This window comes from Atractosteus spatula, chromosome 5, assembly GCF_055471065.1.
Source record: "Atractosteus spatula isolate fAtrSpa1 chromosome 5, fAtrSpa1.hap1, whole genome shotgun sequence".
Taxonomy (NCBI): Eukaryota; Metazoa; Chordata; class Actinopteri; order Semionotiformes; family Lepisosteidae; genus Atractosteus; species Atractosteus spatula.
The window spans coordinates 5669741-5697316 of NC_142710.1; the positions used below are offsets into that span (position 1 = coordinate 5669741).

The following is a 27576-nucleotide window of genomic DNA, read 5'->3' on the forward strand; positions in this document are numbered from 1 at the left end:
TTTTGACTGCTTTCAGCTCTGAAAGATGTTGGAGACTGCCTTTTATCTACCGCATCGCCTGCGTGAAGCAAAATCCCAAGCGCTCCAATGGAAGGAAAAATCTCAAATGGTCCGATCAAGGAACCTTCGATGGAGGCCTTGAGTAGGTAATGAAGCTCGACTGGATTGAGACCCAGCAGGTGTGTGGGCCTTCTGTCCCAGCCTCTCCCGGGTACCTGATTGGACTCTGCAGTGGAGCAAATTCTTTGTTTCCTTGGACCCTTCCCAAGGTTCTCATCTGCTCACAAACCTGGGAAAATACACGCAAACTGATTTAAAAAAAAAATAAACTTCCAGCTTTGGGAGCTGCTTTAAAGAGGCAAAATTAATCCCGTTAAGTCAGATTAAGTCAGTATCAAAACAAAGGGGATCAGTTTATACCTGCAGGGGTGACACTATACTTTGAAAAAGACGCCGTCCTTCGGATGAGACGTAAAAATTAATGTCCTGATTCTCCTTAGTCATTACAAATCCCAGGACATTTCTCGAAAAGAGTAGGGGTGTAACCCCGGTGTCCTGGCCAAATTCCCCCCTGGCCTTTACCCATCATGGCCTCCTGATAATCCCCATCTAGGAACTGGCTTCATCACTCTGCTCTCCTCCCCACTGAGAGCTGGTGTGTGGGGAGAGTACTGGAGCATCATCCAGGTGGGGCTGCACACTGGTGCTGGTGGAGGGGATCCCCATGACCTGTAAAGAGCTCTGAGTGGAATGTCCAGAAAAGCGCTATATAAGTGTAAGGATTATTATTAATTGATCTAAGAAGTTGCTTCATTGGAATGTTTGCAGTTTGTTCCGAGTCACAAGTTTGGGATTTTATTTCACTTACAAAATACAGTGGCTAAAGTGGCAACATGTTTAGGAACTGGGAACGAGCAGTTCAAATGAATCTTCTTCTTCTTCTTAAGACGCTGAAGGGCTTGATGGTGTCACTGAGGGCTCAGCTGGTGTATGGGTCACCAGGGCCAGGACTGTGAACCTCTGGTCTTAGCGATGCAGGGTGACGTCGCGGAACAGGAGGGGAAAAAAAACCCTTGCTGGTTTTGTACGAAGGGGAACGTCGGGATCAAGGGTGCGAGTCTGAGGTTTGAGGCAGTGGAAGAGGGACTGGGACTTGGGGGTGGAGGTTAGCCACTGCGGTTTCAGATCCTGCTTCAGGGCTCATGCTGCTGCTGCGACAGGACAGCTCTCTAACCCCGAGCCCCGGAGAGAGACCGGTCTCGTCCAGCACCGCACTGGATGTCCCATTCCCCTAAAAGAGACTGCCGGGAAGGCCCATCGCCCTCCAACAGCCTCCTCCTCCCTTCCCTCCGCCTTAAAAAAGACATGCGTTCCAAAGGCGCCACTTCCTTGTTTGTGCGTGCTCTCATTTGCATTGGTCTGGCGTCAGGAATGCGGTCACATTTTAATAACTTGCAAAAGCGTTCCGTTCGCGTGGCATCAGATTTGCAAAGCACGGCAGGGGGAGTTTGTGGTTTTTGGTCTTCCTGCAACAGGTTGCAGGTTGGTGTGCTCGCGCTTGAATCCTCGGAGAACAGTGGTGCACAATTCCAGCAGCCAGCATGGCCAGCAGCCCTATCACCCTGCAGCTCCCAGCTGGCAGCCCACTGGAGCTCAGCAGGTGTGAGCCTGGTCAGTACCTGGAGGGGAGACTCCTGGGAAAAACTAAGGTTGCTGCTGGAAGAGGTGTTAGTGGGGCCAGCAGGGGGCGCCCCGGTATAGTGACGGGGACACTATACTGTAAAAAGTGCCGTCCTTCGGATAAAAAATCCCAGGGTGTTTCTCGAAAAGAGTAGGGGTGTAACTCCGGCGACCTGGCCAAATTTCCCATCGGCCCTTACCAGTCATGGCCTCCTGTTAGTAGTGTTAGTAGTGTTAGTAGGGCCATCAGGGGGCGCTCACCCTTCAGTTCATGTGGGTGCTAATGCCCCAGTACAGTGACGGGGACACCATACTATAAACAGGCGCCGTCCTTCGGGTGAGACGTATAACCGAGGTCCTGACTCTTGAGTCCTCGTTACCTGTAAAGCACTTTGATGGGAGTGTCCAGAAAAGCGCTGTATAAGTGTAAGCAATTATAATTATTATTAATTCCAGCCCTGGAGGGGGGAGGGGCCCTTCACAGTTGTATTGAACACGGAGGAAGAGCCTGCTTGGCCCAGGCTAATACTGAGCTAGAGCTTTTGCTTCTGCATCTTTGCCTAATAACAAATTCACGTGCCGTCTTAGTTTGCTTTTCGTTTTTCCTGTTTTACCTGCTGTCAACTACTGCCCAGCTGCTATCCGTGTCGCATGGAATCTAACAATTCTTTTATGCCGTTCTGTTTCCATGCTTTGCCGTTATTTTCTGCTTGAGGAGCATGATCTTTTATAAAATTGGTCCGTTACGATCTGTGTAAGAATTACTCGCAGGGACGTGCGTCGTTCTGTGTGGTTTGTGCCGAACCGAGCTCGTCGGTGCATGAGCCTTGCTGAAGATGAGCTCAAGTATCCCAGGTGCTTATCGCCACTTAACTCCATTTAACTCAACAGGACGTCTGAGTTGTCGCAGCCTTGTGGCTGTGCCCCTGGGCTGTGCGACAGAGCGCTGTCCAGGGTGCTGACGTGTGGCCGAGCGCAGTGCGCTGTTGATGGTCTCTCTCCCTCTGTCTCCCAGGTTGAGCAGCCTCTCGATGGGAGACTCTGATCGCAGGAATTCATCTGGCCACCAGAGGGAGTCGCTGTCCGACTGCGCCACTGAGAACACAGGTCTGGAGGCCATGTCTGGATACGTCCAGAGTGAATATGATCAATGATCAGTGAATGGGGAGGGGCAAAATCAAGCACATTTGGTCCCTTGCTTTCTGGTGTTGGGTAGAGGATACGGACGAATGTTTTCAACCAGCATGCACTGCAGTGAAGTCATGCAAAGTAAAACAAAATTTTGCTTAAAGTGTGCAGGAAAAGGGATTCACTCACAGTTTCTAAAGACAGATGCATGCGTGAGACGGATGGATGCTAAAGGCAAATGCATTGGGGTTCGGGGTTAGGGTTAGATTACATCTTGCGAGGCCAGCTGTCGGGAGTGAAATTAGAATGGAAGCAAGAACCCTCGTTTGAACTCGGTCCTTGCACTCTTGTCCTCAAGCAACGCCCCTGGTTTTGCCCAGAGGCCCTTGAGGATGGGTGCCAAGTCACTTCACTGACCTGTTTATTCAATGCAACCTGCAAAGGAAAAGGGGAGAGCTGTAGCACTGCCTCATCCAGATAGGTGAAGGCCCTCTCGCGGGATAGCACATCGCCAAGCAGAGCCAAGTAACGCGCTCATTGCGTTTAACCACCAGATGGCGCCAAACCGAGCGCATTCCTTCCGAGCCGCCAGCGAGCCGCTAACCCACGTTTTCCGTCTTTGCCCGATGCAGGTTTGGTCCAGCGGTGTGTGATCGTGCAACGGGACCAGCTGGGATTCGGGTTCACGGTGTGCGGAGAGAGGATCAAGCTGGTGCAGAATGTCAGACCAGGTACAGGGCTCTCTGCTGCCTTCGGTAAACAAACCCTGGAAGGACGCTATGGGTGCGAGTCATACCTTTTCCCGTACTTGGCTCCACAGCAAGAGCTGGTTTCCATCTGAAGCCCGAAACTTCATTTTTGGACAGCTTGTAGAAATCTTGCACAATAGCCACAGAGGCTCCAACATCAACAATAATGAAATCTCTTCCCATTGAAGATGCCATTTTGTGAGGAGAAGCCTGGTCTTCAGAACACAGGAAATGTTACAGAATCCTTGTTAACTGACTATTGACAATGTATTTTACTTATTGTTTATTTTCTGTTATTTACTTGCTTGGCCTTTCTTAAGTTCAAAACATTGAAAGAGGAGACATGAGATGAAAGGTAGATGCAGCTGCCCTGAGGGCCTTCTGAGGACTGGAAAGACGCGAAGCTTGTGTCCCATTGAGACCATTGCCGAAAGGCACACAGTCTTGGTGAAGAGCAGTCCTTCTCAAGGATGTCACTGAAGCTCCGCCACCAGAGGTTTTTTTAGGTCACTGTTCCCTGATGATGGCTGTGTGCAGGATCATATTCCGAAAAATCTAGTGATTTGTAAATATAAGTTTGTCCAATTCCATTGAGTTAGGTTTCCAGTTTTTGCAGTACAACACGGGTGTTTGTATTGTACCATCTCATGCCTAGAACTTTCACAGGGCACAAGTGGCACAGGATCGGGCATTGGTGTACCCTGTCCCAGTCTAATACCACATTTGTTTGCTCTGGTAGGAGGTGCGGCGGTGAAGGCAGGGGTCCAGGAGGGGGACCGAATCATCAAGGTAAGGAGATGAGTAAGAATCAAAGGGTGTTGTGGGACTCTTTTGGGGATGACTCCAGAAGAAGGAGTGGGGGAGTTAGGAAGTGTTATTACTTTTACATTAAAAAAAAGTAATAAGAGGTATATAAATACTTCTGAAGGAGGGATCCCTGTTTGAAATGTCATTTCCAGAGCTCATTTCTTTCTGCAGGTCAATGGATCCCTGGTGTCGTCGATGTCTCATCAGGAAGTAGTGAAGCTGATCAAATGTAAGTCGACACTGTCCATCTCGCAAGAGATGCCCCGCAGAGCACATGGCCTCTTGAAGCTGAAGCTGTGTTCTTTTACTGTCCTAGCTGGCACCTATGTGGCTCTCACGTTGCAAGGCCCCACCCCCTCCAACGCCTCACTTCCTCTCCAGCCCCTGCCAACGGACACTTCGCCCAATCACAGGGCAGCGCCAGGGGGCGTGGCACCTCCGCCCCCCCTCCCCCCAGCTCCAGCTTCGGTGAGCCTTACCTCATCTCAGCGCATCACCGGGCCCAGACCCCTGCAGGTAACGTATCACAGCTCCAGCAGTGATCCAGGGAGATTTAACTCTTCCTGTGTACAATAAAAAACACAGATATCTTATATGCTTTTTGACCACATGTTTCCTGGTGGACTGGTGTCCCATCCAGGATGTACCCTATGTTATGCCTTGTTGTTTGCCGGGATAGGCTCCGGCTCCCCTGCGACCGTGAATTGGATAAAGTATTAAACGGATGGATTGCTAGATGCAAGCTGATCACAGACTCGAAACGTTTATCCCGGGATCAGCGCTTTTGCGTGATTTTCTAGCTTGCTGATTTAACTCCGCTCTTAGCGTTTGCATCTCCTTGGATTATGTAAGCTAACCACGCTTTTGGCACAGCTTCTGGAATTTCCAGATTCCCTCGCCCGCCAACATGGATCTTCTCTGACATTACTACTACTAAGTTATTCATTATTAATAATATTCTTTAAATCTGACATCTTTAAGAGTAGTTTCGCAAACTGCTGTACTGTAAGAGTGGATAATATAAGTAGCGCAGTTAAAAACAAGGGATCAGAAAAGCAGTAGAAGATGTGAAGGGACAGACAGACATTGATTTAAGTAAACGCCTTTGGGAAAGAAGAAGGTTTTGAGTCTGGATTTGAAAGTGCTCGGGGAAGGTGACTCTCTGATATCCTTAGGGCTAGAATTCCTTAAGCTTTGGAGCATAGCAGGAGAAGGCACCCATAGTACGTAGAAGGGCAGACAGGAGTCAGGTGAACAGCAGTTGTGCGATGGGGAGTAGACAGATACTAATTCAGATGGGTACCGAGGTGCCAAGCCATGTAGAGCCTTACAGGTGAGTGATTTTGAAGTCGACATGAAACCTGACAGGAAGCCACTGCAAGGACTCCAGGACAGGAGTAATGTGATCGCTTGCACTAGAACTGGCCAGGATTCTGGAATTCCGGGGAGTTGTCTGCTGTTTGGCCCCATGGAGATTTGCCAATTTGGAGTAGATTTCAAAAGAATTGGAGTGCAGTGTGACATCGCCTTGTACCCCTGTTGTAGCCGCTAAGCTTTATTTTAGGGATTCTTTAGTAAAACGGGGTATGGAGGGTAGGGGTATCGATGACAGTGGGGCTCTTGCAGGGGACGTGTGCATGGAGAACAATTTTAGATCAGTGAAATTTGTCTCGGGAGAAGCAAAGCAGGGTTGTGCCCTAGTGAGCGATGGAGCGGGTCGCGTCAGGAGGGAATTTAGGTTTGCAGCTGGAAGCGATACGAGCTGGGAACGTGCTCTGCGATGCATCTTGAGAAGGGCGCCTGGTGCCTTCCGTCCGTGCTGCGCAGTGTCTTCTAATATACACATCTCCGGAGAAAGCCCCTAATTCTTTAACGCACTGTAAACAGGAAGAGCTTGTCATCCCTGGTCCTCTGGCTTTTAAACGCCCAAACTGTACTAATTTAAACATGTCGTTTCTCCAGACCAGAGCACTAGCAATTGGGAAATAAATCTTTATATTAGAGCCTTGCTACACCCCGTACTTGTCTCCATAAAAATATTGTGTGTTATGTTGTATTTGTTTTCTGTATGTAAAATTCAGCGAATGGCAAGGATCCAGTTGTCCTGGAAGAGGGAGGTGTATCAGTCACGTACTATTTTTGAGCTTGCCTGGGTTTCCAAATAAAGTGTCCCCTCTAGTGGCCATTAGGCAGCATAACGTTATAAACGTGACTGAATCAGATGAACACAGTTAAGTGCAAGGCTGGGGTATAGATGCTGAGATAAGATAAGATTTTATTGTCCCCTGGGGAATTTTTTTTTATGGACACACAGCACTCCTGTACATTTAAATAGAATGCAAACCAAAAAAAGAGAAAAAAGAAGAAGAAAAGAAAAACATTGCACATGATTCTCTTACAAAAAAAATAAATACATTGCACATGTATAACACATGACAACACGTAACATGTATAACACATCACAAAACATATTGCACTCAAGTGGGTTGTAAGAGTCAAAAGTGTGTTTATCCTTGACATTTGCGTTGACAGCTTAGAGTTACGGCACTATAGGACACACGAAGCACAGCACCACCTTTTTCTTTCCATCACAACGAGCACTTAAGTAAAACTGGGTCATAGTTCCCACAGCAGATGTTTTATAGTATAGACGGAGTTGAACCCTGCATCTACGCTCATGTTCTGATGTGTCGTCGCTTTTAGGCCTCAAGCGGGCGCTCTTGAGCAGTTCTTGTCGTTTCCCTTCAGGACCCCGAGGTGCAGAAACACGCCACTCAGATTCTCAAGAAGATGCTGCAGCAGGAGGAGGCAGAATTACAGGTGAGGTTGAACCAGCTCCTTCACCTACAGTGCTAACGGCTCCAGGACTTCACCTGTGGTCAAGTGCTTTGAGAAGCCGATGGCCGAGAAACATTATATGATACTTTATACAGAATAATCGAGAGAAAGTGCAGTAGGTCTGCGAAGTGCTTTGCTTCCTTCTTTAGTTATCATGTGGAACAGGAAGCGTATGAGCTTGCTGTGCTTCTTTTCTTGTGTCATTTTCAAATGCTGAGAGAATGGAGAACAGCTGTATAGTAAAGCTTTTTTTGCGGCGGGGGGGAGTTCTTAACAAACATTCAGTAGAAATACCAACCCCCCTTCCAAGCAATAGCTATGTCTGTAGCACAGAGATCCCCAGTCCTGGTCCTGGAGGGGGGCGCTGTGTCTACAGCAGGGGTCACCAGTCCCGGTCCTGGAGGGGGTCCTGTGTCTACAGCAGGGGTCACCAGTCCCGGTCCTGGAGGGGGTCCTGTGTCTACAGCAGGGGTCCCCAGTCCCGGTCCTGGAGGGGGCGCTGTGTCTACAGCGGGGGTCCCCAGTCCCGGTCCTGGAGGGGGCGCTGTGTCTACAGCGGGGGTCCCCAGTCCCGGTCCTGGAGGGGGTGCTGTGTCTATAGCGGGGATCCCCAGTCCCGGTCCTGGAGGGGCACTGTGTCTACAGCGGGGGTCCCCAGTCCCGGTCCTGGAGGGGGGCACTGTGTCTACAGCGGGGGTCCCCAGTCCCGGTCCTGGAGGGAGGCGCTGTGTCTACAGCGGGGGTCCCCAGTCCCGGTCCTGGAGGGGGGTGCTTTGTCTACAGCGGGGGTCCCCAGTCCCGGTCCTGGAGGGGGGTGCTTTGTCTACAGCGGGGGTCCCCAGTCCCGGTCCTGGAGGGGGGTGCTGGGTGTGCAGATTTTGCAGCACCAACCCCTGAAGAGCTGGTAATCCGGTCCAGTTAAGCCACTAAGGAACTGATGAATTACACTTAAACACACCCCTCCCCTCTCCTGCTGAGGACTGGGGACCCCCCTCTAGTGTCTCTTTATGGTCGAGCGCTCATCCCTCAAACCTGCAGCAGGACGTGTTGGTGAGCGTTTTTTTGGGGGAGGGTTGGCGGTATCCTGTCAATGATCCGAAGTTCGAATCTCGCTCGGGGCCCCTCGCAGCCCCCTGATGACCCCCTGTCTCTCTTCCTCAGGCCCTCCTGGAGGAGCAGTCCCGAAACCCCTCCCCCTCCCTGGAGGAGCGCATCGAGAGCGCGCAGAGGCGGGCCCACCAGGTCCGAGTCAAGATCCAGCAGGACCTGGTAAGAGGACCCTGCACTGCTTCAGAGTCCAGATGCCGAAGGGAAATTGTCTGCGTTTAGTTCAGAAACGTAGCACAGTGTCATGAGGCAGTGAGCCCTTGTCCATGTCGCATTGCTCGTCCCCAAACAATCAGTAGTCACTTTCTGATCCAAGCGCCTATGATTCTAGAGCTGTATGCTTGTCACATTCACACTGCAAGGTCCAGCTTCTGTCCTTTATATTTCAGATACTTTGTTCTTACCGTGTGCTATGTATTTCACGCAGCTGAAATAGCTCCGTTGGAAGAGCGTTAGACTGAAGATCTAAAGGTCCCTGGTTCAATCCCAGGTTTAGGCATTTTGCCAGCAGCCATATCACCCTGCAGCTCCCAGCTGGCAGCCCCACTGAAGCTCAGAAGGTGTGAGCCTGGTCAGTACCTGGATGGGAGACTCCTGGGAAAGCTAAGGTTGCTGCTGGAAGAGGTGTTAGTGGGGCCAGCAGGGGGCGCTCACCCTGCGGTCTGTGTGGGTCCTAATGCCCATGTATAGTGACGGGGACACTATACTGTAAAAAAGGCACCGTTCTGCGGATGAGATGTAAAACTGAGGTCCTGACTATCTGGGGTCATTAAAAATCCCAGGGCGTTTCTCGAAAAGAGTAGGGGTGTTACGCTGGTGTCCCGGCCAAATCATTACCAATCATGGCCTCCTAATAATCCCCATCTCTGAACTGGCATCATCGCTCTGCTCTCCTCCCCACTGAGAGCTGGTGTGTGAGGAGAGTACTGGAGCATCATCCAGGTGGGGCTTCACACTGGTGGTGGTGGAGGGGATCCCCATTACCTGTAAAGCGCTTTGAGTGGAGTGTCCAGAAAAGTGCTATATAGATAGATAATACTTTATTAATCCCGTAGGGAAATTGACGATAAATATAAATAGAAGTGTAAGCAATTATTATAATATTATTATTATTATTCGAATACTCGATATTTCTGACTTTATATTTCAAAGCACAGGACCGAGGAGCTGTATGAAGAAGAAACGCAGGCTCGTGTAATCAAGCGCTGTATCAACGTGGAGCTGGGAGTTGCTCCTGTTAAAGCACGTTGAGCGAGTTTGCTCTTCATCCCTGTCTCGAGTCTTATTTGGAAGTTCTGGAAAGGACTATCAAATAAGACCGTAAGACCGGCGGCGCCGCGAGGCTGTGGAGCTGCTACTCCCGTCTCGAGCGCTGTCATTATTTAAACATTTGTGCGGCGTGGGAGGGCCGAACGCAAGGGGAGGCTCGTTTGTTTATAAATGCCGGCGTTTTTTTTAAGTTGTATGTTATTTAACTAGTTGTTGTTGTTGCTGCTGCTGTCCTGTGTTTATGTTTTGGGTGATTCCTTTAATGTCTTTATATCGGAGCACAGATGCAAATAAGCATTCCACTGCACTTGTGCACATGACAGATAAACTGCACTGGGAGCAGACGCCCAGTCGCTGGGCTCGGAGAGCGGCGCGGGGCTCCCTCTCTCCCCATACATGGTGTCGCCAGGCTCTGCGTTTACTCTCTGCCTGCTGAGGTTTACGTTAACGCCGTGCGGCTCGAGACTCCGAGCTGCCTCCGGCCTGCAACAGGTTGAACTTCGGACGCTCCTGCCCCCCCCTCTGCCACTTGACACGTTCCTGAAGGGAGGATCTAACCCCAGCCCCCTTCCCCCTTTTCCTTACTTTCCTCCATTATTGTCCCAGATGGGAAAATGGTACACAACCCGTTAACATGCACGATGGGGAAAAATAAGTAAAAGACCCCATCCGTGGTCCAAATTAGGCAGGCTGATATCCATGGGAGTAAAGGGTATTTGTCCGTCCCGAGAATCGCTTTGAGCAAATCTCCTCCAAAGCTTTTTTTTTTTAAACAAAGAAGTTCTTCAGCTGTGGCTGGGCCAGCTAAGTAATCAGGAACAGAAACACTGAGTCAGGCGTGCCTTGCCTGTGCAGAAGGGTAAGAAAGGAGGAAATGGGATGACTGGGTGGGGGGTGGGTGGGGGGGGGAGATATAAAAGGCCTTGTTAATAGAAGTACCTTTTTTTTTTACCTGGACTTTTACCCTAGAAACAGCTTGAAACTTCCCTGGCTGCAGGCAGTATCGTTGTAGGCCAGAGGGTGGGCAAGTACTGCCCGAGGATGTCAGCTTCTGAGTTGTGGGTTCCTTTCCGCCGCCACGGCGACAGGTCTGCGGCCTGCGAGGGTGTTGTGTGACCGGCGTTGGCTGGCCAGTGATTTATTCAGCACTTCCTGGCGGAGCGCGATGGAGGTCGGGCTGACACAGAAGCTGGGAAACCACACGTCGCCGGGGCGGGCGGTCTTTGAAAGTTTTTGGCTTTCCAGGCTGGGGCACGCGATTCGGTGACGTGATTCTTTGCCTGTGTTCGCCCTATCAACCCCAACCCCCCCCCACCCCACCATTTTAAGTTCCTTCCTCTGAATTCTCGGCCACAGAAGCTGGCTTTCGCAGAAGAAAGCGAGCCGCGCAACGGTGTGTAGAGCGGGCACTGTCGGCGGAGTTGTCGCGCCTCCGTCGGCTCATATCGCGCGGTTTTGTTTTTCTGTCGCCGCCCTCATCTGCCCGAAGACGTTGCTTTCACAAGACGGCGCGGCACCAAAGAGAGACGGAAAGGAACAGAAGCTTGGAGACGTCTTCTCGAAGCTGATTCCAGGCCAAGGTGGGGAGGTTAATGGTGCGCTCCCTGGTCACATGATTCCTGGAGGGCTCCTGGGATACCACGTTCTTTTAGTCGGGAGTATTCCATGAGCAACGGAAAACGAACCTCGGACAGCTGGGCAGGGCGCTCGAGGAACGAGAACAGGAGCGAAACGAGACGGGCAGCCGAGCTGGCGACCCGTCACGTTGTCGGCCCATGGTGACCGTTCCCCGGTCTCCCCACGGGTTGATGGGCAGCGCCCCGCGGAGAGGCCCTTGGGCCGGCCCCGCTGCGTCACACCCTGCATGCGATCCTGTCTTTCAGGAGGGCACGCGGTCCTGGTCCGAGTCTGGAGCCAACTACCTGAGAGCCGGAGAGGGTGAGTGACCTGCGATAGGCGCGTGATCCTCCCTGTGGACGCAGTCTGCGGCGTGTTACATGCCAAGAGCCCAGACTGGGCTCAGTAATAGTGACGCTTGAATGAGCACAATTATGCCAAAGAGTAGCCTCTTACCGATATCAAGAATAAATTCTGAATATTAAAAGTATGAATCTCCCTTATAGCTGGTTTTATATTGGGATATAACCTGCTCAGATGGAAATTAGACCTCTGTGGATGGGCATTGTCAAGCCTGATCAGATTCTCTTCCTTCTGCTGTTTTACTTTAGTTGTTTTCCTATAGCATGATTTGCTAGCCCAATATCTTAACAGGCTTAACAGGAATCCTGATGCCTGGTTTCGTTCCATTTTTTTTTGACAGGCCGGCTGTCTATGGATTCGCAAGATGGTGACTTTGAGGTGGGGGATCATCATTATTAGCTGATAAAATGTTGGGGATCCGCGGGCGATGGGCGGCACGGTTGTGCGGTGGTTAGCATTGCTGGCCTCACATCGTTGGGGCGCTGGGTGCTGTCGGTGTGGAGTGTGTATGTTCTCCCTGTGTTTGCCTGAGCTTCCTCCAGGTGCTCTCGTTTCCTCTCAAAGTACACAGATATGCTGGTGGGTAAATTGGCCTCTGGGAAAACTGGCCCCGGTGTGAATGTGTGCGCGTGTTTGTGTCTGGGTGTCCTGTGATGATCTGGCGTCCTGTCCTGGGGGCATCCAGCCTTCCACCTGTGGCTTGCTGGGATAGGCTTCGGCTCCCCTGCAACCCTGTATTTGTTAAAGCAGTTACCCCAAAAGCACCCAGTGACTCGGGAAGAGGCAGCATGATCCCGCACTCATGTTAAATATGTGCCACCACCCCTTGTATCTGATTTCTTTTTCACAGAATGTGCCATTTTGAAAAAGGGCAATAGCTCTAAACTCAGCCTGAAGCTGCAGTCGTTTACTTTGTTCTTTGAGAAAATAACGCTGCCCCAGTCAGCTAGACAAATCATCCAAGACCAAAACTGTAGCATTTTAAGAGCGATGTAACTATAGACCTTCAAAGCTTAATTATATTTGTTCTTTGTTCTTGAGCTGTGAAGTTTGCGAGGGGATCCAGTGTTCTTATTAAGAACCTTGTATTGGGTTATAAATGCACTTGCTTATAACGGCACAGACAAAATCCATCAAGTGGACGTCTTCAGAATGAATGATGGAACACAAACCTGAGACCCGGGTGACAACTATGTGGAAGTGCCTATAAAACCAAGAACAGGAGACACTTCTTTACCCAAAGGGTGGTGGGAGTCTGGAACAAGATGTCCTGCCGTGTTATTGAAGCTGATACCCTGGCTTCTTAATGAAAAAAAAAAACAGCTTAGTGCGATCCTTGGATCAATCAGCTACCCGGGTCGATGGGTTCCTCTCGTTCGTTACTGTTCTTAAGGAACCGACAGTGCAGAAACGTATTCTTAAGAGTGATGCGGAACCGAGTGAACTGAACCTCCTTCAGATACAGTAACCTGAACCCGTTCACCAGATTGATTTCTCGCGACTTATCGTTTTTTTTTTAATTTCCGTAGGGATTTGAGAGTCCCAGGTCATCCCCGTCTCTCTCAGCTCGGGTGTCCCAGCACCGACGACAGGGATCCGAAACGATTTTCATGGCAGATCAGGTGAGGACCCTGTGGGCCATAACCAGTACCAGTACATATACCAGTAGAGGAGAACCACCACTTTAAAACATCACTAAGAAACTGTCAAGGACTGATGGCCGAGTTCTGCACGTCACAGGGTGTTAGATTATTAGACAAGTGGACACAACAAGTCAGCCGTTGAATAAACAACGAGAATTGATTTCGCTAGGGTTCGAGACCCCAGATCATCGGCCCAGAGGAAGAGGAAGAAGACGAAGATTCTCAAACACAGAACGAGGTATGGACCTGGACCGTACTACGTATCAGGTTGTGATCTTTGATCATAGTTGGTTAGACCCACATCTATATCTTTGAAGTGTTTGACCGGGTGGCCTGCGTTGTGCAGAGATTATTTTGATTTATTTCATATGCTTCAGATGCTCGAGTTTCTCTTCAGCTAAACTGACTTGTTACTCTTGGAAGTTTCCTTTCTATGTTGAGCTGATTCTTTCCGCCGCTCTAATCTTGTCTGAACTCAGCTGGAACGTATTTAAGATCTTTTTAAAAAAAAAATGCAGTTAATTTAAGCTTATAAATATTTCAAAGTATACAGTATATTAGATGTCAGGTTGATTGGATCATTTCAATGAACAAATAACCGGAATCCCCTTAAGCAGTTTGCGTTGGACATTTAAACAAGTGCCAGAAAAACCCACTGAGGAATCTCTTAGGATTCCTGACTGTTTGCTTGTGTGCTTTGTTTGTGTTTCGACCCCCTTTCCCCCCTCGTTTTTGTTTATCACTTGTCGTTTTTGTGCCCCTTTGTGGGCGTTTTTCATTTTCATCTTCCCCTGTCTCTCCATCACTCCCTCCTTCCCTCGCAGATGGACGGGCCCTTCCAGGACATCGAGTTGCTCAAGTCTCGCCCTGCTCACATGACCGTCTTCATGAGGTACATCTTCAGCCAGCTGCTCGACCCCAACCCGCTGGTGAGTACACACCGTGATGACGCCCACTGGGGTCAATAACGATGAGCATGGATCCCCAGATACACTGGGGTTAATAACAGCGCTCACACTGAGCAGAGATCCCCAGACACACTGGGGTTAATAACAGCGCTCACACTGAGCAGAGATCCCCAGACACACTGGGGTTAATAACAGCGCTCACACTGAGCAGAGATCCCCAGACACACTGGGGTTAATAACAGCACTCACACTGAGCAGAGATCCCCAGACACACTGGGGTTAATAACAGCGCTCACACTGAGCAGAGATCCCCAGACACACTGGGGTTAATAACAGCGCTCACACTGAGCAGAGATCCCCAGACACACTGGGGTTAATAACAGCGCTCACACTGAGCAGAGATCCCCAGACACACTGGGGTTAATAACAGCGCTCACACTGAGCAGAGATCCCCAGACACACTGGGGTTAATAACAGCGCTCACACTGAGCAGAGATCCCCAGACACACTGGGGTTAATAACAGCGCTCACACTGAGCAGAGATCCCCAGACACACTGGGGTTAATAACAGCGCTCACACTGAGCAGAGATCTCCAGACACACTGGGGTTAATAACAGCGCTCACACTGAGCAGAGATCCCCAGACACACTGGGGTTAATAACAGCGCTCACACTGAGCAGAGATCCAGACACACTGGGGATAATAACAGCGCTCACACTGAGCAGAGATCCCCAGACACACTGGGGTTAATAACAGCGCTCACACTGAGCAGAGATCCAGACACACTGGGGATAATAACAGCGCTCACACTGAGCAGAGATCCAGACACACTGGAGTTAATAACAGCGCTCACACTGAGCAGAGATCCTCAGACACACTGGGGTTAATAACAGCGCTCACACTGAGCAGAGATCCAGACACACTGGGGTTAATAACAGCACCTATGATGAATAGTGATCCACTAAATCCATTGTGAGATAGACTTTAGATTGCAGGCTGAGTCACTGAGTAATCTCGTGCCTGTATTCTAAGGAAGCGAGCCGCTATCTGAAGAGTTGCATTGTCTTATTTTTAACTTTCTCCCTGGCTGACTGCTGTTTCGTTTTCCCTCCTCTCCCCAAACCTCGGCAGCTGTTCTACCTGTCGGTGGAGGCCTACCTAAGTGCCAGTCCGAAAGACGCCCGACACATGGCGTCTCAGATCTACGCCAACTTCCTCGATAAAGAGGCGGTAAGCTGCGTCTCAGTCGTGTGTTCTGTCACGCCGGGGGACGTTTGCGTCTCCATGCCACTGACGCGTTTGGCTGCGTGGAAAGAGAGAATTGAAACTGACGCCAGCACAGGACCGATGTGTGAAGGTTTTAGTTTTCAAGCCCCCTGTGTGTGTGTGTGCGTGTGTGTGATCTCCCTGCAAGACAAGGGAAGTTTCTGTCACCCTGTTTTGACACCGTGCGGGGAGGGAGAATTTGTCTTCAAATCTGTTTTTGTCCACCCTGTGAATCTTAAACTTCTGCACAACTGTCCCTGGGTAAGATGACGATAAAAGGAAGGTGTGGGAGGAAGTTTTGGATAATAATAATAATAATTGCTAACACTTATATAGCGCTTTTCTGGACATTCCACTCAAAGTGCTTTACAGGTAATGGGGAGTCTCCTCCACCATCATCAGTGTGCAGCCCCACCTGGATGATGCTCCAGTACTCTCCCCACACACCAGCTCTCAGTGGGGAGGAGAGCAGAGTGATGAAGCCAGTTCATAGGTGGAGATTATTAGGAGGTTATGATTGATAAAGGCCAATGGGAAATTTGGCCAGGATGCTGGGGTAACACGCCTATTCTTTTCAAGAAATGCCCTCGGTTTAACGTCTCATCCGAAAGACAGTGCCTTTTCGCTGTATAGTGTCCCTGTCACTATACTGGGGCATTAGGACCCACATAGACCACAGGGTGAGTGCCCCCTACTGGCCCCACTAACACCTCTTCCAGCAGCAACCTGAGCTTTCCCAGGAGTCTCCCATCCAGGTAGATCAATCACACCTGATTGATCCTTTGTGCATCATGGACTTCTACAGTCCTGGCCAGATCAGATCCAGTGTGCTTCACTGCCCTATCGTGCAGTTGTTTGTGCTGCTCTAATATGATTTTCACATCTTGGGTTGAGCTAAAAAGTGCAGTGTGTTCATCATTGTATTCCTGTAACCTTGACCTGAAACCTTATGGTCTGTTGGGTCTTGAAAGTCCAGCCCACAGGAAAAGCCTGCGAATTTTGACACAACTGCAAAGTAACGTCAAAAGACATTAGCTGGCAGAATAGAGGTGGACGCTGGCTCGAGTTGGTCTCCCAGAGTGCCAGATTGGAATAGCCTGCCGCTAAAAGAATCTCAGTCACATTTAAGGTGCAGGCTGTGCAGAGTTTCCCTTTGCATGAATGAAAGAAAGACTTTTTGGAGTTTTTTTTTCTAAGGGAGCATTCCTACAATAAAGGAGTACTTCTTACTTTTTTTACACAAAACATCAGGCCATCAATAAACTGCAAATACCCTGTACTTGTGCTTTTTATTAAACTATTTTTTCATGTTTTGCAGCCCCTGAAAATCCGGGTATCCGACGACTTCATGGCAGATATAGGTAATTCATTTTATTACCCCTGTAATGGAGCTTGGGAGCCAAGCGCAGCTAATTTAGATGTTTGATAGGAAATCCACCGGATGTACAAACACATACTTGCTACAAAAACCACTGAAATCGACTCAAACGTGGCAAAATCAGCTTCTGTTTATCCCTGTGTGCGCTGTTTTTTACACACACTGCTATACAGAGACGGTAAGTAGGCGACACTTTTACGCTCTTTTTAGTTTTTAAGACGGACAATTTTTTATGTATTTGTTTTAAAAAAAGACCGTTATCCTCAGATGGCCAATTTCAGGGACGGAGAAAAGCGCTACTCCACTCTCTCTATCTGGAGTTGGAAGAAACGGGGACGATCATGTGGCGTCTCTCTCTGTTCCTTCCTTCCTCCCAGACGGTCGCCTGCACGCTCAGGAGGACATCCGGGGGCCGCTGTCGGACATGCAGCTGCAGGTCCTTCCCGAAATCCAGGAGCAGATCCAGGACTACAGGTGAGTGGGGCCCTCCGTCTGGGCCGAGATGCCCCTACCCCCAGACAGGTCTCAATCGCGCGATCCTTCAGAGCTCCCTTCGGCTGTAAGTGGAACTCCGTGGGTCTTCGACGTGCCTCTGTCCAGAACAGTGACTCACCGTAGTCTTTGGAATGAGAGGCTTGTAGCAGTCAAGCCACAAGATAGGCCCGGTTTATGTGTAGCCCCCACTCAGTAGTAACCTTTATGTTCTTATCAGTCTTCTCTCTTTCTGCATTCCAGACAAACCTGGGGCTCTCGTCGCCTGTCTCACTGATAAACCGTAGGGTCTACCCAGCCAGTTCCTCTCTCTGCTGAGTTCCCCCTCCGCAGCTCCCTGTCTGTTTATAACGCGAGTGCTCTTGTAGGGCGGCACGGTGGCGCGGTTGTTGTCATCGCTGCCTCGCAGCGCTGGGGCTCTGGGTTCGGTTCCTGGAGTGTGCTCTCTGTGTGGCGTTTGTATGTTCTCCCCGGGCTTCCTCCCGCTGTCCAAAGAGATACGAGGAGGAGATTCCAGTGTGGATGTGTCTTGAAGAAAGGAAGGGTTAATCTGCGAAAACAGGCCCCAGGTGTGAGTGCTTGTGCGTCTGAGTTTGTGCCTGAAAAGTGTCTGCACTGTGATAGGCTGGTGTCCCTTGCGGGGTGAATCCTGCTTGACGCTTGTTTCTTGCCAGGATAGGCTCCTGCCCCCCTACCGACTCTGTATAAAGGGGGCTAGAAAATAGAGGGATAGAAATGCTCCTGTACTAATCCCAGTGCGCAGAGATCTGTGTCTCTGTCCCCCATCTCTTAGGATGTCAGTCCTTTGTCCCCAGCCATTGGTCCCCTACTGAAGCAGGAAAGGTTAGATGAGGAGACTATTAAGCCCATCTTACTCGACTGGGAGTCGGATAGCTACATGATCTCAAAATCACATTGAACCTTTTTTCCCCCCGAGGGTCCCAGGCTGTCAGCTTTCATAGTGTGGGGAGTGACTCTACAGACTGTATCTCCTGTGTTATGTTCCCAGATGCTTTCATCATTTTGGATCTTAAAAGGTTCCCTGGAATGTTCCCTCGTTTTTCAGGCTCGTCAATATCGAGATTACAACACGTCTTCATCTTAACTCCTGACTTTTTCAGATCTGTCTTCACATTCGTGCGGTTTCCCCCTTCAGAACCCGGCGACTCTCCTGGGGCTCCAGTTCTCAGCTCGCGTGTTCTGAAGGCCTTGCTGGTTGGGATCTGCAGATGAGGGGTGTACAGAGGGAGCTGGTGGGGGTGTCGGTGTTATTTATAGTCGCCTCTCTCTCAGGAATAAGCAGATGATCGGCCTGGGCTCCCTGTTCGGAGAGGGCGACCTGCAGCTGCTGGACGGAGACCCCGCCAAGGAGAAGCAGATCGTGGACCGCCAGGTCACGGCGCTCTGGGAGATACTGTGAGTGGCACACCTCTTTAAGTACCCTTCCCCACCCCGACCTCACCACCCATATTCTTCATCCTTTGTTTTTCTTGACCAATTAATTGTTTGGCCGTTGTGCCACGAGAGTCTGTCACAGGGCGCTGTCAGCTTGGTTTCAAACCTTAACTGAGCGGTAGCTTTGTTCAGAGGGCTTTGCCTCGCCAAGACTTGACCTTAAAAGTGTGAGGCCTCTGTCACGGCGGCCTCAACTTCCCCTTTTCTTGACCTTGCTACCAGTCCAACGCTCTGTAGGCATCTAGAGAAGAGTGCCATTTCTCTCTTCTTTCATTTGAACGTTTTTTTTTGTTGTTTTCCTTCCAGGTCCAAGCATGAGGAGGATAGAAGGTAAGTTGGTCCCTGCCGTGCTCAGTGCGCAGGTAGATGGGGTCGTTACTGTTCTTGTGGTTATTATTTATTAATAATCGTGGTATCGTCTGCTGTATGTGTGTGTCCCGAGACATAAGAGCGAATAAGAATTCCAATGTACGCGTACATATGGCAGTAAACTCCTCTACTCTACTGCACTTGTCCGCAGTCCTCTGTGTTACAACACAAGACTGCAGGTGACTTTTGACTTTGAATGGTAGTCAATACGTCTAAATTGGGACCCTCGCAGAGAGAAAATAACTGCAAACTGGTAAAACTCTCAGTCTATATCTCTGTGCCAGATGCCAGGATAACTCTGGGCTGGAAATGAAAATTCTGGGTCTTTCACTCTGGACCATGAGCTGCTTGGATTAAAATCAAAGTGCTGCACGCACAGGACGACTCACGTTCCCGTCCTAGAAAAGCCCTGTCCTGAGTCTTGGTTCCTCACCCTGTGCTCTCTCTCTCCCCCCCCAGCGCTCCCATTGCCTCGGCCATCTTGCTGTACCTGCGACACGCTGGGATCAAGCTGAGGGACTCACGAGTCTTCAGCATGCTGGACAAGTCCCAGGAGAAAGACAAATGGCTGCCCTTCTTCCCCAAAACCAAGAAGGTACTTCAGCAGGAAGCCAGCTGGGTGGGATGTTGGTGAGAGGGGAAGTCCGCTCCTCCCCCAACCTACTCAGTGCCTGAGCTCCTTCCAAGAAGGGAAATGCGTGGTCTCTCACTTCCTGTCCCACACTTCCTGCCACTTCTTGTGTCCCACATTTGCCCTCTTTCTCTTTACACACTTCCCAACTCCCTGTCCTCCCTGCCCCACACTTCCTCTCTCCTCCTCGCCCTCTCTTCCCTTACGCAGCTGGGCTCTGGTGGATTTCCCAGAAGCGCGATTAGAAATATATTCCCCTGAGCCCCTTAGCCACCGGGGGAAACGGGGAATAAGCAGCCATCAGACGGAAAGAAAGGAAAACCGAAGAGAGGAGAATTGAGCCAAGGAACGTCAAGTTGACGCTCTTGACTTGGCCGAGACATCTCTCTTCTCTTCTTCTTCATCTGCGAGGACCCGAAAAAGAAACTCCCATACAACCACATTGTATTTTAACGCTTGATTAACGCACCATTAAGCGATCACGTTGATTGAAAGGAAGGAAGGGGTTGTCCTACCAACCAGGGGTAAGAAGTCAGGTTCTCAGGCCAGGGCCTGATCACCCAGTAAGACCTGGTCCTCACCCCCAACGCTGTCTCCCCGCCTGGCCCACCCCCCCACCACCTCGCTGTCCATCTCTCGCGGTCTCAGTCCCTCTCTCTCTCTCGCCTTCCCACCTCCCCAGCCCAACACGACCAAGAAGGAGCGGGAGAAGGAGAAGGACGCGGAGGAGAAGAAGCGAAACCCCATCCTGAAGTACATCGCCAAGCCCCGGAGCACCTCCCAGTCCAGTAAGAGCCCGGCCCGAGCCCGCAGCCCCTCTCTGCGCCTTTCCTTTGCTCAGAAGTCAAGTCCTTATGTTGCTTTGTGGCTGTTCCATTTTTTGAGTTTTTTTTTTTAAATTTCATCATGGGTGTTTTTTTTTTCTTTTCTCTGCCTTTTCAGCCTTTCATGTTCCATTGTCACCGACGGAAGGTAATCTTGTTTTAATTCATTGGCATCGCCTTCCTTTTGGGTTGCTTTTTAAACATTTCAAAGGGCAAGGGGCACCCAGGGCAAGAAAGCCTTAGGTTTTGAGAAACCCAGAATTTCCACCCTTTCTAATTTTAGGAAGAAGGTGGGTAAACTAGAGCTTTTTTTTAAACTCAAAAACATTGTAATTATTGCAATTTGCGGTCCTTTATTTTCATCAGAACTATATTTTACGCAAAAGCTAATATATTTGTGCAAACTGAAGCAATAGGGCAAGATTAGTGCTTAAAATGGGCTGTTATTCTCTTCTCAAATACTGGCTAAGCCTTCACATTAAGTTATTAATCTTACTTTCATCTTGTAAAAATATAGGGGAACTGCCTTTTCCAAAAATATGATCTGAAAAGACCGTTTTTTCTGAAGAATCTAAGTCTAAAAGCAGCTTAGGTTTGGGAAAGCAGGTCATGTATTTTCTCTCATGTTTGTACATTGTGGTTCGGCCCGTCCTGTTTCTAAAGCTGCCCCCTTTTTTTTCCCCCGGGATGTTTGTAGTTCGTCCAGGCAATGTTCGCAATATAATTCAGCAGTTTGAGAACAACCAGCACGAGGGGCTGGAGCCGGGGACCCAGAGACTGTCCACGGGGAGTCTGACCGAGGAGCTGCTGGAGGTCGAGAGGTAAGTACTCGCTCTGGACTGCGGGGCCTGACGTCGGGGGCACCTTCACAGAGCCTGAAGGCTGAGGGAGGAGTTAACGGAGCTTGAGGCTAGAGACGTCCGGCGACAGCTGGTGATTGGGTGAAAGAGATCACGGCCTCTGACCCTCGGGGACGGCCGGAAACTTGGGGGACAGGATGGGGGCCCCCACACTCAAATGACAGGAGGACAGTGTGACAGGCAGACACTGGGGGACTGCCAGGCCTTGGGGGAGGTGGTAACAGCCAGTACTTGGAGGAAGGGATGACAGCCAGCACCTGGGGGATAGGGTACCTTACAGACGGATGTCTTCTGACCCTCGGGGACGGCCAGCTACTGGGGAACAGGTGACAAACAGTCACTGGGGGACAGAGTGAAGGCCCCTGACCTTCAGGGACGGCCAGCGACTGGGGGACAGGGTGATGGACAGACACTGGGGGACAGGGTGAAGGCCCCTGACCCCCAGGGACGGCCAGCGACTGGGGGACAGGGTGATGGACAGACACTGGGGGACAGGGTGAAGGCCCCTGACCCTCAGGGACGGCCAGCGACTGGGGGACAGGGTGATGGACAGACACTGGGGGACAGGGTGAAGGCCCCTGACCCTCAGGGACGGCCAGCGACTGGGGGACAGGGTGATGGACAGACACCGGGGGACAGGATGAAGGCCCCTGACCCTCAGGGATGGCCAGCGACTGGGGGGGGGGTCTCATATTGGACTCTTTGATGACGACTTCTCGTTCTGTCTCTGCTCTCTCTGTACGTCAGCCCGGGCGGCGGCGGGGTGAAGCTGGCCCGCTCGGAGTCGCTGAAGGCACAGGGCGAGGTGCGCAAGCCCCGGGTGGAAGTCGTGCCGCGCTCCCGGAGCGACGTGGACATGGACGACGCGGCCGAGGAGAGGGAGAGGGAGGGGGCCCGGCTGCACCAGTCCGCCTCCTCCTCTGCCTCCAGCCTCTCTGCCAGGTCAGCTGTCTGCCATGCCCAGGCGTCTCTCCGGTCTCTCTGACTCCTCTTCCCTCCCTCTCCTTTCCCTTTCTCTGCTGTGCCTCCTTTCCCCTGTCAACCTGTCTCTTATCCTCTACCTCCTCTTCCCTCCCTCTTCTTTCCTTTTCTCTGCTATCTCCTTTCCCCTGTTGCCTTTTTCTCTTATCCTCTTACTCATTTTCTCTGCTGTCTGCTTTCTCCTATCATACCTTTCTCCTATCCTTTGGCTCCTCTTCCCTCTCTCTCCTTTCCTTTTCTCTGCTGTCTCCTTTCCCCTGTGGTGCCTTTTTCTTATTCTCTAGCTCGTTTTCTCTTTCTCTGCTCTTTCCACTATCATGCCTTTCTTTTATCCTCTAGCTCCTGTTCCCTCACTCTCCTTTCCCTTCCTCTGCTGCGTCTCCTTTTCCGTCACGCCTTTAGTCCCATTCTCCCTTGCTCCTTTCCTACCTCTCCTCTCTTCTTCACCTGCCCCCGCCTCCCCTGTCCACTCGCCCCCCTCGCTGTGGTTTTCAGCTCTGTCCAGCCTGACGCGGTGTTGCCGCTCTTTGACAGAAGGTGCTCACACCTGCCTCGTTTCCTCTTTTTCAGATCTCTGGAAAACCCCACTCCACCATACACTCCCAGGTCACGACGGAAGTAAGTGCTTTGTCACGTTAAACAAAAGTGCTGTGCCCGGCGACCACCGCTTTTCCCAGTTTCATTGGCCCTGTTCCTCCTGCTTTCGTCACTGTGGAACTCTTAAACCTGTATAGCCAACCATGTACTAACCACTGACAAGCACTGCAAGGTAGCAGCAATTTGACAGCCTCCGGGCTGTGATCTCTTTTCCATCTCTTGCTCTGCGGAGTCCTTTCTTTTACCCTGAGCAGAAGCAGATCTCTGACGGTTTATGGAGACTGAACACAAAGAATTCCTGCCTTCCTGATTGTCCTCCTGCCCTGCATTGTGTTTTCACTAACCTGAAGTGTCTCGAGACGCCTGCGGGCCCCGAGAGCCGGAATCCAGCAGGTTTTCTAGATCTGTAAATGATGGAGGGCTCAAGGCAGCTCACTTACGCCAGCAGTCATATCACTCTGCAGCTCACAACTGGCAACCCAAGCAGCTAAGCAGGTGTGAGCCTGGTCAGTACCTGGATGGGAGACCTCCTGGGAAAAACCTCCTGCGGTCCATGTGGGTCCCAATGCCCCAGTATAGTGATGGGGACACTATACTGTAAAAGAGGCGCCATCCTTCGAATGAGAATTAAAACCGAGGTCCTGACTCTCTGTGGTCATTAAAAATCCCAGGGCGTTTCTCGAAAAGGGTAGGGGTGTAACCCCGGCGTCCTGGCCAAATTTCCCATTGGCCCTTACTAATCATGGACTCCTAATTAATCCCCATCTATGAATTGGCTTCATTACTATGCTCTCCTCACTGATGGTGAGCGTTCTGGCGCACTATGGCTGCCGTCGCATCTGGTGTTAGTGGAGGGGAGTCTCCATTACCTGTAAAGCGCTTTGAGTGGAGTGTCCAGAAAAGTGCTATATAAGTGTAAGCAATCATTATTAATTATTACTTACGTCATGAGGAGCACAGCCCACTGCCGCCATTTTCTGGGCCCAGTCTGTGTGCAGCAGATTTGAATTTCTTGATTGGTCACATGTGGTTGGTCATTGTGTTGTCATGTTGGGAGTTGGAAGTGTGCTGTAAAACGAATTTCCCCCATGGGACAGTGAAGCTCGAATTCAGCGGGACAACCAGTCGACATCATGCAAAGGGGGTGGGGGGGGGACCCCCATCTGGGGGCTGGCCGGAGCTTTTCTGACCGCCGCCACGTCCCTTCCGTCCCACAGAAGCATGGACTCTCCGGTCACCCTGTTCCCCGAGAACCTTCTCCCCAACCTCCCAGAGGACGACCCCGAAACCCAGAACTGGCAGCAGACGGTGGGGCCGGACGTCCTGTCCACGCTGGAGCCCCGAGAGATCGACCGGCAGGCCGTCATTTATGGTACGCCGATAGCCTCTTTGTCTGCACGGAATTACTCACACGGGGGTGCGGTGTGAGTCCGCAAGTCGGAAGTTTGGAAAAAAACAAATCTGATGCTTTTCTCTAAACATTTCCCCATGTTTTGTCGTCTTTGGGAATAGTGGTCGCAGTTTCTAGATTTCTTATAAATGTGCTTACATATATAACCCCTGCAGTTCTCCCGGCCCCTGCCTGGATTCAATCCCAGTCGCTCAGGGACTCCAAATACACACAGCGCCACACTCTAGGCAGCAGATCACGCCGCCAAGCCAAAAGCCCACGTCCTCCACCACAGGGAAGTCCTACACGACACCAGGGACTAGTGCAGATCCCGGTCACTCACCGGCTGTGCCACACCCCGGACTGCAGAGAACTCAGCTAAGCCAAAAGCCCACGTCCTCCACCACAGGGAAGTCCTGCACGACACCAGGGACTAGTGCAGATCCCGGTCACTCACCGGCTGTGCCACACCCCGGACTGCAGAGAACTCAGCTAAGCCAAAAGCCCACATCCTCCACCACAGGGAAGTCCTACACGACACCAGGGACTAGTGCAGATCCCGGTCACTCACCGGCTGTGCCACACCCCGGACTGCAGAGAACTCAGCTAAGCCAAAAGCCCACGTCCTCCACCATAGTTAAGATTTCAGAAGGGGGCCCCATCACTTATGTAACTCAATCCGAGAACCCCGTTACGCATACAAACCTTAAAATTTAATTACACCCTCAATAAAAGACATCAGAGCTTCATCTAACTTCCTGTTACACAGTGCTGCCAGTGTTTAGAAATGGACCATTTCGTTTTTCCTTCCCAATGTTGTGCGATTAGTCGCGTCGAAACCCCCTGCCGGGTCGGATTCGGGTTCGAAAGGGAACACGCAGTACCTCGAAGCAAAACCAGTACCGGGTTATTTGAACTGGGTTTTCCTGTGAAAGCGGAACCACTGACGGTTCCCGTTTAATTTCCCCAGAGCTGTTCACGACGGAATCCTCGCACCTGCGGACGCTGCGGGTTCTCGATCAGGTGTTCCTGCAGAAGATGAAGAGCGTTTTAAACCAGGAGGAGCTCGGCTGCATCTTCCCCAACCTGCCGGAAGTCTTGGAAGTGCACTGTGAGTGCGGCCTTCCTCGGGAGGGCCGGATGAATAGTAAAAAGCAGAGACGGAACTGGGAACGTTGTTTTGGGTCTCTTGGTATGGGGGAGAAGGGCCTTGTTGGTGGATAGCTGAACATGCTAAAAAGATGTTTTCCTGGTGTGTTTTTTTCCCGCGCAGCATCTCTCTGTGAATCGATGAAGAAACTCAGGGAGTCTCTGATCGTGAATACCATCGGTGACATCATGCTGGCCCGGGTGAGGACTTTCTCCCACCCCCACCCACATTGCATGTCAACCTGATTTTTGTCAGGACTAGCGGTCACACCAGCAACACCAGCTAGTGGGAGATCTTGCAAGATATCATGTAGATGGTAGAGAAAAAATTCCAGTCAGGTAAATTGATCTTCAGTTCACAGGTAATCGGCAAGCACTCGGCGTGGCTCTGAAACATCTCCTCTCCCACACTGGCATGTTTAGCCACTGCCCGCGCCTTCTTTGCTACGCCCGTCCTGGTTGCTCGTTTGCGTCCTGATGTGTCACGCACTTGTCTGCTTTTTCTCCTCTCTCTTCGTCTCCGCGCCAGTTCGAGGGCCCGGCGGGGCAGGAGTTCCAGGAGAAGGTGTCGCAGTTCTGCAGCCGGCAGGCACAGGCCCTGGAGCTGATCAAGAGCAAGCAGCAGAAAGACCCTCGCTTCCAGCAGCTCATCCAGGTCAGGACCGCAAGCTTTTCCACACCCCCCGGGGTAACATATCGGCACCCCTCCCGCCACCCGCTCGCTCCTCACCAAATAGTTCTGTCAGCTGAGGTCATCGCACCTTGTATGGCTGGCTTGAGGAGCACAAGATCCTTCTCTCTCCTTCCCTGCCTGGAATAATAATCCCTAATGGAGGACCGGCAGCAGTCTCGTTACCACCACTGCTGGAGATCCCGCTAGAGCAGTGGTTTCCAATCCTGGTCCTGGTGAAAACTGCTGGTTTCCATCCCATCCCACCTTCATTAGATAACTGAAGCCTGACTTGATCTAAGAAGGTGCGTCATTGGAATATTTGCAATTAGGTTTCTAGTCGCACGTTGGGGATTTGTATTTCATTTGCAGAGGACAACGGTTAGAGCTGCAAAATGTTTAAGAGCAGGGAACACAAGTTCAAAAAGTTCTTCTTATCGTTACGTCAGTGAGGGGTTTGATTGTGTGACCGAGGACTCGACTGGAACACATGCCAGCAGGACCAGGATTGGGCACCACTGTGCTAGAAGGACATGGCTCTGCGTTGCATTAAAAGCCATATCACACCACATCCTGTTTACGCATGTAAGAGACATTACAGCCGCGAGGAGGCCATTCCATTGTTTTCTGTTCTTACTGCCAGTAAAATTTTCGCTGGGCATTCCCGATGTTTTGGAGAGTTGGGGAGCCTTTGATGAGCTGAATGAGTTGCAGGAGAAGAACAGCTTTAATTTGTGACGTAGACCTCCATCTAGTGGTAACATGTGGAAACACACTTCAAATGTTCAAGCTGGGCTTCTTGCAGAGAAACAAATGTGTTATTTGGTGTGTGGTCACGAGTGTTGGGCCAGGTTTTTTTGATTGAGGTGCAGCTGATGACTTGGGTATGCACTCTTGGGTTTACATCGGAAAGAGACGCATTTCCCGAAAGCATTGACATGCTCAGGAGTTTTAAACGTTCTCTTGTGTGGTTTTATTCACCCTGTTTTTTTTTTTTCCTGCATCGAGCTGGCTGAGAGCGCAAGTCTCTCGGGTCAAAGTGAAGTTTCACCTGTACTCACTGTGGTGACTCAACGTGCTTCATTGTCACGGGTCTTAATCCCGGATCTCGCCGCCGCCTGGCCATCATCAAGTCCCCCCCGATGTGTTAACCGAGTCCTTGGTCTGGTTCCTGGTTTGCGCAGGAATGCGAGGCCAACCCACAGTGTCGGAGGCTGCAGCTGAAGGACCTGCTGGTGTCCGAGATGCAGCGACTGACCAAATACCCTCTGCTGCTGGGCAACATCATCAAGTACACGGACAGTGAGTGATCGTGGGAGACCGTGTGTTAATCTGACCAGACGGATGCTTGTAAATAATGGCTGTGTTTACACACACAAGTGGTCTGCAGCCAGTAGATTGCAG

At 50.8% G+C, this 27576-nt stretch overlaps 1 protein-coding gene across 3 annotated transcripts in view; it reads left to right on the top strand.

The window, feature by feature from the left end:
* arhgef11 (Rho guanine nucleotide exchange factor 11) overlaps positions 1 to 27576 on the top strand; it is a 55808-nt gene that overhangs the window by 15300 nt on the left and 12932 nt on the right. For all 3 annotated transcript variants that reach the window (XM_088915612.1, XM_088915614.1, XM_088915611.1), the window contains 28 exons: positions 2696 to 2787; positions 3441 to 3539; positions 4297 to 4346; positions 4536 to 4593; positions 4681 to 4880; positions 7113 to 7184; positions 8364 to 8471; positions 11462 to 11516; positions 11899 to 11936; positions 13088 to 13180; positions 13371 to 13439; positions 14026 to 14130; positions 15242 to 15340; positions 16695 to 16737; positions 17132 to 17228; positions 18540 to 18662; positions 19008 to 19031; positions 19530 to 19665; positions 20384 to 20489; positions 20644 to 20673; positions 21223 to 21346; positions 22133 to 22327; positions 22937 to 22984; positions 24181 to 24335; positions 25324 to 25464; positions 25627 to 25703; positions 26032 to 26157; positions 27357 to 27474. In XM_088915612.1, the coding sequence (XP_088771738.1) occupies positions 2696 to 2787; positions 3441 to 3539; positions 4297 to 4346; positions 4536 to 4593; positions 4681 to 4880; positions 7113 to 7184; positions 8364 to 8471; positions 11462 to 11516; positions 11899 to 11936; positions 13088 to 13180; positions 13371 to 13439; positions 14026 to 14130; positions 15242 to 15340; positions 16695 to 16737; positions 17132 to 17228; positions 18540 to 18662; positions 19008 to 19031; positions 19530 to 19665; positions 20384 to 20489; positions 20644 to 20673; positions 21223 to 21346; positions 22133 to 22327; positions 22937 to 22984; positions 24181 to 24335; positions 25324 to 25464; positions 25627 to 25703; positions 26032 to 26157; positions 27357 to 27474 (2681 nt within the window). The remainder of the gene's footprint in view (positions 1 to 2695; positions 2788 to 3440; positions 3540 to 4296; positions 4347 to 4535; positions 4594 to 4680; positions 4881 to 7112; positions 7185 to 8363; positions 8472 to 11461; positions 11517 to 11898; positions 11937 to 13087; positions 13181 to 13370; positions 13440 to 14025; positions 14131 to 15241; positions 15341 to 16694; positions 16738 to 17131; positions 17229 to 18539; positions 18663 to 19007; positions 19032 to 19529; positions 19666 to 20383; positions 20490 to 20643; positions 20674 to 21222; positions 21347 to 22132; positions 22328 to 22936; positions 22985 to 24180; positions 24336 to 25323; positions 25465 to 25626; positions 25704 to 26031; positions 26158 to 27356; positions 27475 to 27576) is intronic.